The 15,405-nt window shown below is 29.3% G+C and overlaps 3 protein-coding genes across 4 annotated transcripts in view; 2 read left to right on the top strand and 1 right to left on the bottom strand.

The window, feature by feature from the left end:
* Positions 1–15,405, bottom strand: part of LOC105830687 (agrin) — a 569,188-nt gene that overhangs the window by 414,821 nt on the left and 138,962 nt on the right. The window lies entirely within an intron of this gene.
* Positions 279–2,340, top strand: LOC105834686 (putative gustatory receptor 28b). The gene is made up of 2 exons (XM_028191456.2): positions 279–1,725; positions 1,862–2,340. The coding sequence occupies exons 1-2, from the start codon at positions 676–678 to the stop codon at positions 1,991–1,993; spliced, it is 1,182 nt and encodes a 393-aa protein (XP_028047257.1). The 5' UTR covers positions 279–675; the 3' UTR covers positions 1,994–2,340.
* LOC114254672 lies at positions 7,544–13,985 on the top strand. 2 transcript variants are annotated; one of them, XM_036292174.1, is made up of 2 exons: positions 7,544–10,861; positions 11,017–13,985. In XM_036292174.1, the coding sequence occupies exon 1, from the start codon at positions 7,577–7,579 to the stop codon at positions 8,702–8,704; it is 1,128 nt and encodes a 375-aa protein (XP_036148067.1). In that variant the 5' UTR covers positions 7,544–7,576; the 3' UTR covers positions 8,705–10,861; positions 11,017–13,985. The 2 variants fall into 2 exon arrangements, with proteins under 2 accessions (XP_036148067.1, XP_036148068.1); XM_036292175.1 differs by having other exon boundaries at positions 7,544–11,103; positions 11,479–13,985.

Below are 15,405 nucleotides of genomic sequence, written 5' to 3'. Positions count from 1 at the left end.
ATACTATTGTTTAGTAGTATATAATATTATGTAATACAGTAATATTCAATATTGTACGGAAAAAATAGAAATTAATTCTTGATATGTGTCAATAATCCCCCCTCCCCCAATTGTTTATAATCATCTCGCTAGAAATTAAGTTTTTACTTTATTAAAAGTAATTCGCATGTATTTATAAAATTATGTAAACTTTTATATCAAATATTATAATATTTATAATCATAATTCAATAAAAAATAAAACTTTAATGTATTTTATATATTGAGTAACAAAGTTTAATTTAATATTTTTTCTTGTAAATAATCTAAATATGCAGATTAGTCAGTTATAATAATTATAGAAATTACATTTGATTATTTTATGCGCTGTTCCGCAAGAGCAATATATACTATTCGAAGAACACCATGGTTACTTCATGCCAACAAATAATTCGTGAGTTACTATGATACGTATCATAACTTGCAGTTCTAAACTTAAATTCATTGCGAACTATTCACGTTATTTTCATTGTGGGAAAATTAAGGTAAAAACTATTTAAAAAAATGTTTTCCCAACACTCACGTTATAACTACAGTGCTCATCCTTAATAGTGGAATATCATAATTGTGCGATATCACATAATCGATAATAGGACTAATAATTTTCAAGTTGTTCTTCCAGAAAATTTAATTGATCATGTTCAATCCGTTATCAAAATTTCAAGGACAAGTTAAGAGCAAAAGGGAAAGAAAGAGATGGTGGCTGTTCCATGCCACCGATTTTCCATCTTTGATGTATCCCTGTTTTATCTTTGGACGTATTCTCGGAACATTTCCGTATACAATTAACGGTTTATCCTTCGTCATTTCTAAACCTTTCTACATTCTATCAAATATAGTGATGTGTGTCTTCTGTTTTGGTTTGTTAATACTAATAGTTATAATGAATTTTTATAAAAAGTACGACAACGGCAACAATGAAGAAGATATTATTGCAAATAACTTTTATAATATAACTAGAAATTTTATAATAATTACCACGATCATCTCAAACAAGCAACGAATGCGCGTTTTACAAACTATAATAAAAATTTCTTCAAACCTATCTTCAGGATTGTATCAAATGTCATCTGTATTGATTCACGCCAAAGACATTTTTGGATTCTCCTACTTGATCATGCATACATTATATGGTCTTTATATAATGCAAATTCCTTTTTTACATAGTGTGATGTTATTGTACATCAATCTTCTAGTGTTTCAAATGGATATGCTGTACATAAATTGCGTTTACGTGCTAAAAGTTTGTTTCAAAAAAATAAATGACGATTTGGCAAATTTATTAGTAAACAACGATGAATCGCATTTAGTTAAATGGATCAATCATGAGCAGAGAAACCATCTTTTGTTAGAGCTTAAGACCATAAAGAAACAACATTTGATGATCAGTAATACAGTGCAGAAGTTAAATATAACTTTTAGTCCACAGCTCCTCGCAACATTAGGCTTATGTTTCATCAGCATTACATTTGAACTGTACTACAATATACAGTGGAAAAATGGATTGTATATTAATTGGACTAAAGAGTTTGATCACACTTGGATAATGATAGACGTTGTGCATTATTGTATAAAATTAGCAATGATAGCATGGGCTTGCGAAACTGGCAAAACACAAGCTATAAAGATCAACACTACGGTTCATGATATGCTTAATAGTATTGACGACAATAAAATTTCACGTGAGGTAAAGAATTATTAAATTAACACTTATCCTTTTTATTATTTTATATGCTATATAACTTCTAATATATAAAATATATAATTATATAATTTATTTTTTCCAAATGCATTTGTAATTTCTCTTCTATTTAACATTGCAGTTGCAGTTGTTTTCTTTACAAATAATGCATTGTGACAATACATTTTCTGCGAAAGGTCTCACTCTCGATGCGACGCTTATCACAAAGGTGAACAATAATTTATCAACAATTGTTTATATACCTTTAAATTAAATTACACTATATATTTTATAATTTTGCTTTCAGATGGTCGGTACTGTCGCTACACATTTTTTAATTTTAATACAATTTTTGATTATGACACATTCTTGTGATAAAAATAAAGAGCAAATGGTACACAAGCAACCTAAATCAGTATAAGTAATCTTATAAAAAATACATAATCCCCAAAAAATTAAATTTTAAGCATTAAATTTTGTATTTCTTTTTTATCATAAAAATTATGTAAAGTAGAAAGTGTAATGTAACAACCCATTTATATTTTGTATAATACCTTTGTTAATAATCAATATTTTAAATTAAAACTTAACAATTATATTCATCAAAGTGTAGTGCATTAAATTTTAAATTCAAAATTGTAAAATATTTACTATATTACATATTATTTATAAAAACGTAGCAACATTAGATTAAATTATAATTTAATTACAATTTTTAATAAACAATTTCAACATAGTATGTATTGAGAAACAAAACAAATTTTAATCTCAAAATGGTAATTTGAAAACGTCGTACATCTTAGTAAAATTGAAACGATAATAAACTTTTAAAAAACTAACAATTAATATAGATAACATATACTTGATTTTTCACACCCCAAAAAATTATTTATTTTTAATGTCACCACCAAAATGTATCACTAATTTTTGTACCTGCTATAATTTTGGTTGTCATGTATAGAGATTGTGAATTCTACTTCTATCAATTAAATTAATTAAATGTAACACGTATACATATCACAGTATTTGCTAATCATTTATCTACCTTATTTCATTATTTTTCGCATTATCTTACAAAGGTAATAAGCTATTGAAAGAACTCCATGGTTACTTCATGCCAACAAATGATTCGTGTGTGAGTCATACCCTGATGTCCTGCAATATGTAAAGTCAACTTGTAGTTCTAAACTTAAACTCATTGCAGATTGTCTATGTTATCTTTATAATAAAAAAATAAAAGTAAAGGCTATTTAAATAAGAAATTTTCCAATACATACTAACGTTAAAACTAAAGTGTTCATTCTTGATAGTGGAACATTGTGTGTCTTACTCAATAATAGAACTAACAATTTTCACGTTAATCTTCCATAAAACTTAATTGATCATGTTAAATTCATTATCAAAACTTCAAGAACAAGTTAGGGACAGGAGAAAAGGAAAAAGATGGTGGCTGTTTCATGCTACGGATTTTCAATCTTTAATGTATCCCTGTTTTATTTTTGGTCGTATTCTCGGAACATTTCCGTATAAAATTAACGATTTATCCTTTGTCATGTCTAAACCTTGCTATATTTTATCGAATATAGTAATGTGTGTTTTCAGTTTTGGTGCGCTAATAACGATATTTATAATGAATAAACTGTTCGACAATGATCGTGATATTATTGGAATTAACATTATTTACATAACTAAAGGTTTTATAGTGCTCGCCACGTTTATTTTAAACAGGCCACGAATACATTTGCTACAAACCATAATAAAAATTTCTTCAAAACTACCTCCAGAATTATATCAGCTGTCGTCTGTACTAATCCACACCAAAGATATTTTTGGTTGCTCTTATGTACTTGTGCATATATTATACGGTTTTTATAAATTGCAATTCTCTTTTTTACTTAATGTGTTGTTACTGTACGTCACTCTTTTAGTGTTTCATATCGATATGATGTACATAAATTGCGTGTGTGTATTAAAAATTTGTTTCCAAAAAATCAATCTGGACTTAGCAAACTTACTGATAAACAATGAATCGCATTTAATCAAATGGCTCAACCATGAACAAAAAAATCTTCTTTTAATAAAGCTCAACGCTCTCAAAAAGCAACATTTGATGGTTAGTGATACAGTGCAGAAATTAAATATAATTTTTAGTCCACATCTCCTCGCAACAATAGGTTTATCTTTCATCAGCATTACTTTTGAACTGTATTTCAATATACAGTGGAAAAATGAGTTGTCTATTAAGCGGACACTAAAAGTTGGGCACTTTTACATAATATTAGACATTGTGCATTATTTTACAAAAATAGCATTGATAGCATGGGCTTGTGAGACTGGTAAAAAACAAGCTGTTAAAATTACCACTACAATTCATGAAGTACTTAATAGCATTAACGATAAGAAAATCGCACGTGAGGTACTAAAACAATTAAGATTTTATTTTTTAATGTTTTGTATGCAAAAAAATAGAATATTTTATATACAAAAAATATAATGACACAATTTACTTTTCGCAAAGTTATTTCATATTTTCATTTTATTTCTTTTAAATTGCAGTTGCAACTGTTTTCTTTGCAAACAATGCATTGTGACAATACGTTCTCTGCGAAAGGTCTCATTCTCGATGCCACACTTATCACAAAGGTGAGCAATGATTTATCAACACTTGTTTAAATATCTTTAAATTAAATTAAATTTCAACATTTAATTTATAATTTTGCTTTTAGGTGATAGGTACTGTCACTACATATCTTTTAATTTTAATACAATTTTTAATCATGGCGCATTCTTGTGATAAAACAACAATAATTAATGGTACACAACCAGCATAAGCAAACCAAAAAAATTATATAATTTGAAAGAGAAATTGTTTTTTAACCATTAAATCTCTTATTGCCTTTTTATTACAAAAAATACGTAGAGGCAAAGGTGTAATATAAACATCTATTTCCATATTACACGTTCATTTTATACAATAAGAACAAAGTTTAATTTAAAATTGGTAATTAAAAAATGTTTTATATCTTAGTAAAACTGTACAAACAATAATAAATCTTAAAAAAAAATAACAATTATTGTTGATAATATGTATTTGATTTTTCATGCTTTCATCAAACATATTTCTAATAAGTGATCTAAATGTGTAGATTAATCGGTCATAATAAAATTACATTCCATTTTATGTATTGTCTTACAAAGAAAATACGCTAATTAAGGGATTCCATGGTTACTTCATGCCAACAAGTGATTCGCGTGTGAGTCATATTCTGCAATACGTAGAACTAACTTGCAGTTCTAAACTTAAAGTCATGCGGATTATCCACGTTATCTTCATTATGAAAAAATTAAGGTAAAGACTTTAAAAAAAAGTTTTCCCAATCAAACTCACGTTAAAACTAAAGTGTTCATTCTTAAAAGTAAAACATTGTGGGATGTCATCATCGATAATAGAACTAACAATTTTGAAACTGTTTTTCCAATAAAACTTATTTGATCATGTACAATCTATTATCAAAATTTCAAGAACAAATTAAGGGCAACAATATAAAAAAGAGATGGTGGTTATTTCATGCTACGGATTTTCACTCTTTAATGTATCCTTGTTTTACGCTTGGCCGCATTCTCGGAATACTTCCATTTAAGATCAACGATTTATCTTTCGAAATTTCCAAACCTTGCTACATTTTATCGAATATAGTGGCGTGTATGTTTTGCTTTGGTGTGTTAATAATGATATATATAATGAACTCTTCTAAATGGTTCGATACCAACAATGAAGAAGACATTATTGCAACAAACTTTTTTTTCATAACTAGCAGTTTTGTAATGATTACCACGGTTATTTTAAACAAGCCACGAATGCATTTGCTACAGACTATAATAAAAATTTCTTCAAGACTGCCTTCAGAAATGTATAAGATGCCATCTATACTAATCCACACAAAGGACATTTGTGGTTTCTTCTTCTTATCTGCGGAAATATTATACAATGATATTCAAATACAACTTCCTATCGTAATCAGTGCGTTGTTATTGTATACCGCCTTGCTGATATTTCAGATTGAGATGCTGTACATAAATTGCGTTTATGTGCTAAAAGTTTGTTTCAAAATAATGAATGACGATCTGACAAACTTATTCATAAATAATGAATCGCAGTTAGTCAAATGGGTCAACCATGAACAGAGAAACCATCTTTTAATGAAGCTCAAAGCTCTCAAGACGCAACATTTGATAGTTAGCGATACAGTGCAAAAATTAAATATAATTTTTAGTCCACAGATCCTTGCAACAGTATTGTTATCTTTCGTTAGCATTACATTTGAACTGTATTATAATATAGAATGGAAAAATGGGTTGTCTATTAATTGGACTAAGAAATTTGATCACACTTTTGTAATAATAGACACTATACAATATTGTATAAAAATAGCAATAATAGCATGGGTCTGTGAGACTGGCAAGAAACAAGCGGTAAAGATCAGCACTACGGTACATGATATGCTTAATAGTACTAACGACAAAAAAATTGCGCGTGAGGTAAACAAATATTGAATTCATATTTATCTTTTTTAATATTTTGTATGCTATATAATAAAACTTTTTATATATAAAATATGTAAGTATATAATTTACTTTTTTCAAATGCATTTAATTTTTCTTTTATTTAATATTGCAGTTGCAACTGTTTTCTTTACAAATAATGCATTGTGACAATACATTTTCCGTGAAAGGTCTCACTCTCGATGCGACGCTTATCACAACGGTGAGCAATGATTTATCACAATTGTTTAAATGTCTTAAATTAATTACAACATTTATCTTATAGTTTTGCTTTTAGATGATAGGAACTGTCGTTACATATCTTTTAATTTTAATACAATTCTTAATCATGACGCATTCTTGTGAGGAAAAGGCTTCAAACAATGTTACAGAAGCAATCATATAAAAAAGTACAAATATACATAAAACTGGTAAATAAAATTCAATTTCAAACGTTAGAGCTATTTTCTTTTCATCACTGCGTAAACATTAAATATTCTATATGTATTTGTACTTTTAACGTATACAAAAATATTGTAGCGTATGTATATCTGTATAATAATAATATTGACTTCTTTCATTATTGTACTTTACTTTATTATCTTTAAAATGTGAAGGAATAATTATCTTAAGATAATTTTTGTCTCTAGAGCCTGAGAAAATATTAAAATTAATAAAGTTGTCAACTATTACATTAATTTACTTTAATTTAGATAATTATTTAAATTATTAAATAATTATTCTAGTATAAATAATAACACTGTAACTCATTGTAACTCGTTGTAACTCATTTGCAATAATTTTGTACTGTATATAGCTACGTTCATTATATAATATTAATTAAACAAAAAGTAATTAACTATTTAATAAAATATACACACTATTAGATGAACTATAATGAACAGTATTACATAAAAATCAATTAATTTATTATTTTAATTTCTTGAAATATAATTTGTAACTCACAATCATCTTAATGAAAATTAAGTTCGTAAGATATATATTAATGGTAATTTAAGTGCTGCAGTATAATGAACATAGCATATTTCATCGAAAACTCCATCGTCATTTCATGCTAACAAATAGCTAGTGAGTCAAGTCTTATAATCCATAACAGTAACTTGTAGTTTTATACTTAAATTTATCAGATATTCCATGTCAGTTTTCAAATTCGTTGCGAAGAAATAAAAGTAAAAGCAACACTTACAAAAAAAAGCTTTCACAATTATGTTCACATTAAAATTCAAGTGATCACTAAAAATGGAATATTTATACAAGTGATAATGTGATTGACGACTATTAATGTAGTTCATTCATGATCATTTCGCTGATCATGTTCAGTTCACTATCGAAATTCCAAGAACTAGTTAAGAACGGGAAAGGAAAGAAGCTATTCCATGCCACGGATTTTCAATCCTTGATGTATCCTTGTTTCACCTTCTGCCGAATTCTCGGGATATTCCCGTACAATGTCAACGCTTCGGGCTTCAGAACTTCTAAGCCATGCTACTTTCTTTCGATTATAATTAAGTGTGTTTCTTGCTTTTGTGCGCTGATAATAATAATAAACATTTCTGAATGGTATAATATCCCAAACGAACGCAAAATTATTGAAGTAATCTGCACCAACATACTCGGCAATTTCATAATGGTCTTTACGTTCGTTTCATGTGGTCCAAGAATACGTTTGCTTCAGATGATACTAAAGATCTCTTCACAACTTCCTTCGGAAATGTATCGGAAGCAGTCTATGCTAATCCATTTTAAGGACATTTTCGGATTCATCTTTTTACTCGTTTATACACTGATCTGTTATTGTTGTCTGCCAATGTATTTTTTACTCAAGGTGTATTTATTATATATCTGTCTGCTAATGTTTCAGATGGATATGCTATACATAAATTGTGTTTGTGTATTAAAGGCTTGTTTCAAAAGAATTAATGACGATTTAGCAAACTTATTCATAAACAATAAATCGTCTTTAATTAAATGGGTCAATCATGAGCAAAAAAACTCTCTTTTGCTAATAAAACTCAAGACTCTGAAGAAGCAACATTTAATGATAAGCGATATAGTGAAAAAATTAAATATAATTTTCAGCCCGCAGCTTCTCGCAACCATAACCTTCATTTTCATCCACATTACTTTTGAAATATATTTCAATATAGTGCAGTGGCAAAACGGATTATCTATCGGTTGGACTAACCGGAAATATAGAGATTATGTGGTACCTTATATTGTATATTTTCTTATAAAACTCGCATTGATAACATGGACCTGTGAAACCGGCAAAAATCAATCCATTAAAATTAGCACTACAGTTCATGATGTGCTTAATATCACTACCAATAAAAAAATAAAAAATGAGGTATTAAAAAATTTTACTTCTATTTATTTATTCTTTCATATTCCATATATTGATACTATTTTTAAATCTAACTGAATCTATGTAATTTATTTCTTGAATCTATGTAATTTATTACTATTTTTCGTAAACTTATTTTTACATATTTTTTCCTATCTGACGTTGCAGTTGTATGTGTTTTCCTTACAAATACTGCATCACGACAATACATTTTCAGCAAAAGGTCATCCTATAAATGCGACTCTCCTTACTAATGTAAGTAATTATTTCTCTTAATATAAATCAATTTAAATGTAGATCTTAAAATTAAATTATGGTATATATTTTATTTTTTCAGATAACGGGTATCATCACTACATATGTTTTAATTTTGATACAGTTTTTGATTGCAACAAATTCATGTAATGAAAAAACCGAAAATGTTGCACAATAAAAAAAGATCAGCATAACAAATCTAATACAAAATTTCATAACTGATAAAAAAAGTTTTTACATATTAGAAGTTTTTTATCGGAATTATGTGAAAAGATATCCGATATTAAATAAATACACTGTGCGCGCACACATAAACACACACACACACACACACACACACACACACACACACACACACACACACACACACACACAATTTTATATAAATACTCATTATATACATATATGCCAATATATTGTAAACAACTTAATATATCTATTAATTTAAATGTGTTGGAAGATTGCATCACAACTACTAATTTAGATAATATATTATTCAGATTATTTAATTCTACTGTCTCCTAAATTATATATATGTATAGTCAATATATAAAAATAATAGTAATTAATATAGTCAGTAACATAATATATCTACAACTCAACGCATTACAATACCTTTTTATTAACTTTGTACTCAAAATAATTACTTAAAAATGTTGAATTTTTATGTCTCAAAATTTAACATTTAATATTATACAAAAAAATCTTTTAGAACTTAGTAATTTACGCAAGTACTACATATTCAATGCTTTTAATTTTATATGTGTAAATGTGATAATGAATGATATATATACAAAGTAATTACAATTATATTCCATTATTTCCCAAGGATGATACGTGCTACTTAAAGAACTCCATGGTTACTTCATAGCCAACAAACGATTCCTGAGTCATGTCTTATAATCTATAACAGTAACTGTCAGTTCTAACTTTAAACTCATCAGGAATAGATCAAAAAAGTCTATGTAAGTTTTTCCAGATATTTTGGAGGTAACAAAGCAAAAAACTGCAAAAACGACCTATTGTACAACTATTTAAAGATAATACATTGTATGTAACAAAGACATAAAATCGACCTTTTGTTAAGACCGTTACGCTCGTGTTGCATGTATTTTTCGTTACCCGTGCGTCGATGTGCGATTCCTTAAGTAAGTTCTTGCAAATTGTCAGGTTAGTCAAGATTCGAGAAAGCGACAAAACCTCAATCAATTCTACAAAAATTACCATATGCGTGTCGGTAGATGACGCGCATGCGAGTGTTGAAATGATCCAAACGTGCTAAAATATTGTTCGTTACAATTCACGCCATTTATTTAGAGGACAACTATACAATAATGTTAAAGTGCTGAAGTGAATGACAAATATATTTGCGATCGCTCACATTAAAATTAAAGTGGTATTTATATAATTAGTTGTGGAAACAACAATTTTCAAGTAATTTTTCCACAACAATTTTGGTCATGTTGAGTTCACCATAATTCCAAAAACAAATAAAGAGCAAAAAAGACGAAAAAGATGACGACTATTCTATGTCACGGATTTTTAATCTCTTATATAAAAATCTTTTATCTATCTTTTTCCTGTTTCACCTTTTGGTTTTCTTGGAGTATTCAGAAGATTAACATTTTATTCTTCAAAATTTCTAAACCATATTACATTTTTATGATTGTCATGTATTATCTGCTTTTAATTTAATGTATGTTTTATATTATATATTATATTATATATTAATAATAATGTGTAATATCTCTGCATGATTCAGGATCAAAGGCTTACGCATTATTAAGCTTAATATTTTCTATATATTTGAGTTTTTATAATGGCTGTTACGTTTGTGAATGATCGATGCATTTGGTTTAAACTATCAACAATCTCTTCTGAACTGTTTTCAAAATATATCATTAATCTATAATGTATGATCCATGACGAAGACAGTGTCGGTTTCATTATTTTATTAGTAACAAGCCAATTAAAAATAAGGTAATAAAAATTTAATTTGTATAATGCTTAAAAAATGTAATGTTATCGATATATATATAACGACGTTTTGTACGTTTAAGGCAGTTCATTTCTTATTAATACAGTTAATTATTCACTTTTTACATTTATATTAATTTTTTTGTCTCATGTTGCAGCTGTTTTCTTTATAAATACTGCTTACTCGCCAAAATATATTCTCCACGAAGAGTTTCTACACTACAAATATGCCGCTTTTTGCTATGGTGAGTAATCAACCATTAACAAATTATTACAAAACAATTTACAGTTTACAACGTTACATATACAAATTAGTTAAATGAGGATATAAAAGATGTATGAAAGCATTAAAAAGCATATATATGTCAATAATATATGTCAATAAGACAATAGAAAATAAATGTTTCTTATATTAAAATTAAAATAAATTTCTTATATTATTATCCATCAAAAACTTATTAGCCATTATAATTTGATGGTTGCTCATTTCACCAAGTTTGCTAGGAAAAAAAAATTCTTTCTCTGTTCAATAAGAAAATATTTGTGTGATATAAGACAAGATTGTTCCACATTACGAGTGTCGATGATACGATATCGAGGGCGAATGAATTTCATTACAGCCGACGGACGCGTTTAATGCAGAGCAGCTCCGACGGTCGAAAGGCTGGATAGGCCAACTCAGCACCCTGATATTTCTTTGAATAGAGATCTGTGCCGTGCGATAGGCTCATATAAAAGACGGGGATGAAGACGGAAGGAACTTCACCTCTATCTTACCCTTTCACTCGCCCACTCCACGTCGCTATAGTTCTGATGTCACTTAGCATATTACCACTCTCTGTTCCTTTAGACTCGAATTTTCACGCTCTACCTCTTATAGACAAATCCCGTAGCCCTAAAGCCATTAGCAAACCGACCTAATACTCATTGCAGGTGACATCAAGTGTGAAATGAAGTAACGCAATCTTGAAACGAAACGTGTGCGCCGTCATAATTAAAGTGCTAGCTAATATCGGAGGAGATCTCGTTACATTACTTAATATAATTTCAGCAAAATTTCTATTACATAGATTATTAATTAAAATATGACATATGTGAAATCCAAATATACTACATGTCGTTATATAATTATTTAAATTCGCAGTATAGCTCAAATATGATTTATATTTCTTCTTGTTATTATTACAAGAATTCCATTTCCTTAATTAACCAAATCTAGCTGCTAAATTTTTAATTTGCCTTTCCCAATCTTTCGTTACTCGCTATTATCTCTGTACCGTTATTATTTAATTAATCCCCACATCGTGCTCGAAAGGGATTAATCTCCCGGGACGCAATAAACGTTTTATGTCTACGTCTACGTCCGATCGTGAGCGAGGTCGCGTCAGAACCGCGGAATAGCAGTGAACTCGACACAAGTAACCCGGGAATAATCCGTCAACGTAAAAACTGCGCCCGCTACAAGTCCCAATGGCGGGACGGCGAGGACATTAAATCCCGGCAACATGAGGCGTTAGACCGGATGGACGACGCGGCAGGGAAAGTGAACCGCACGAAGGGTATACTAGCCGAACTGGGAGCGGAACGAAAACCCGCGGCAAACTCAATTTTCCGCGTTAACTCGGCCGACGAGGAGGTCGTAACGAAAGTCCAGCCCGATCGCTTAATATTCATGGGGAAGTGGCAAGCGGGCTTTAGCGTTTCTCCTCGGCGCGCCGGCCCGGCCGGCCGGCCAAGTGGGTTTATGACTGTTTCCACTTCGAAACGGCCCGTCGCGAATCGGACGAATCAAACGACGCGTTACACCTGCGAGAATTCGCACCCCGACACTGTACCTTTACCTACTCGCGGGACTGCGTTTGTAGAAAAGACTTTTTGAATAAGCCACGCGCGTGTCAAACGAGAAAAAAGAAACAGTTTTTGCAGCGTCTACTTTTCACTTTAATCTTTGCGGCTCTTTTTTTAGATAGAATACATATTATTTAGTTATTTCTAAAAGTTTGGGAATTTGCTGAATACAAAAAATGAGATCAGAATATAAAAATTTGAACTGGTAAAACAAAAGAAATAAAATATTATTAAGTTGTAACAAAATAATTTATTAGAGACATTTTGTTCTTACATCTATAATTGTTAATCAATAGCGTTTTTTGATCAATTACTTTTTTCATCATTAAAATACGAAAGACTCAAAAATTACGCGCATTTACATTATACATAGTATAAATATCAGAAATTTATATTATTAACTGTATTTAAATAATCGCTATTCAAAAGTAATACTATTATGTTAAATCTTCTATTGTTAGACCTACAAGAACTCTTTTCAATTTTACTATGTACTACTATTTTATATTTTGATCGTATTTGCATTACAACATATATGTATTTTTTTTTTCAATTATTAAAGCTTAAAGAATTTCCTTTAAAACAAGTCTAATTAAACTAAATAGTTTAATATTTATAAAAAATAATTTTTTTAAGACACTGGTACAAATATATAACACTAGACCAGAAAGATTACTTATCTTAAGCACATAATTACTATTATTAACCGAATGTTTCAGATTAAATGTACGATTCATAGCAGTGAGAAATGGCATTCATCTTTGTCGGCATGTATCATCGTTGATTGCTGAAAATGCAAGCGTAATGACTGTTGCAGTGATTTGGTTGATCAACATTGCCAAACAATACGCGACATAATCGGTACACCTTTCGCCAATAACAAACAGCCGATTCGGATTGACTATTAAAATACCATTTAAAATTATAACACTAACTAAGAGTTAGTTGTCCAGTTACATTTCGTGTCACGTTAATGGGATTTCGTATGGAATTTGAAACATTCGAGTATGATAACAGTGAAATATTTCATTCTTATGCAAAAGCAAAAACGGAAGCATTGAAAGCTACTATTAACATCAAATATCGCAATAATATTACTTTTAATTACCATTCAAATGTTAAATTGTTTAACAATTATTCTGATCATTTATTTCAGTCTTCTGAATTATTCATTCACTGATTGATTTATTATTCAACGTTCGACAGTTTTACATAGCGCTTTTCGATACAAAAATTTCTTATATATTTTTCGTAACTTTCAAATAAAAAAAGAAAAAAAGAAAATATTATATAATTGAATCCTCATTTATTAGGAATTATTTGTCAGTATATGTCGGTATGGTAAACGTATTATGTTGTAGTTACTAAAATCGCGCGGGTATTCATAACTGGCGTTTTAGATTTGAAAAAACGCCGCGGTTACCAGATGCGAATTTTATACGCTTGGATGTTAAGAGTAGATTTTTTATGTCACTTCTCATGCAAACCGGCGTTTTCCGGAAAAACAGGAAGCCGAGTTCTGTCGCACATCGCAGATGCGAAGGTCTTTTGTGCGCTTCGAGAGGTACCGACGAATCGGTATTCGCGCAACGAGGACGAAGGCGACGTAGCTGTTATTAAATGGGGGGATAAAAACCGAGGTCGAGGAAAATGATGACAATAGTGAAACGGGATCCCAACGAGCGCGGATATTATCATCCGCGAATTTCTATCTCGCGACTATCTCGCGATTAAGGTTGTATTTTTAATTCCCCGCTCGTTATCGCTGTAAAAATTTTCCAACATTTATAAACATGTTTCAATTTAATAGAAAAATATTGTCTTTTTTGGATTTAAAAATCTAGTTAAATCCTGTTACAATTTTATGATTAAATACGTAAGTGTGTAGTATTTAAAATATTATTACAGTGAAGCAGAAACGTTGGAAGCTTCATGATAATTAAATTAATCAACATAAAATTTAGAAAGATTGATAATTTTCATATTTTAATTAGTCTGAGCTATAGTTAAGATAACTCTTACATTCATAATATCATTTTAGAAAATTAAAGCTCGAATAATTACTGTATCTAAAGACGGCAATTTCATATTATAATTACTTCTTAAATATAAATTTCTTATTTATAAATTCATATACTTTCCATTTATCGTATTTATTCTAAATATATCTGTATTATACATATACATGTACGTAAGTAACGATTTTTTTATTCATCAAGACGCGAATGATTGTTTTTACTATCTAAATCTGAACCAAAGTAATCTTATTGATTTACTATACTCATCACAACATGTGATTATCAGTGACTATTACCAATGACTTCAATGTTTCCGTTTAAGAAAAGAATTCACTCACACAATCAATGTATTATCCTAAAAGACAAATATATCACTAATTGTTATAGCTATAAATACTAAAATTAGACTACCAAAATCCTGTTAAAGACATAAGAGAGAGATGTTAAAAAAAAGTTTAAAATAAAATTGAAAAATTAAAATAAATTAGCATTATAGATATCTTATTCTATTATACTTTAATCGAAATCAATTAAAATTCTCCATCGAGATCTATTGAATAGATATCACAAGTTTGACATATTAATTGCCATTCGTTACGGAATAACAATTACACGTGCGAAGATTGCTCCCGGTGTAACGTCAGGCTCAAACGATTTGTTTCCTGGTTTTCTCAAACGGGG

The sequence above is a fragment of the Monomorium pharaonis genome, chromosome 9, assembly GCF_013373865.1.
Source record: "Monomorium pharaonis isolate MP-MQ-018 chromosome 9, ASM1337386v2, whole genome shotgun sequence".
Lineage (NCBI taxonomy): Eukaryota > Metazoa > Arthropoda > Insecta > Hymenoptera > Formicidae > Monomorium > Monomorium pharaonis.
Note: the sequence above shows the minus strand (reverse complement) of the source record. Positions and strands in the feature narration are given on the sequence as shown.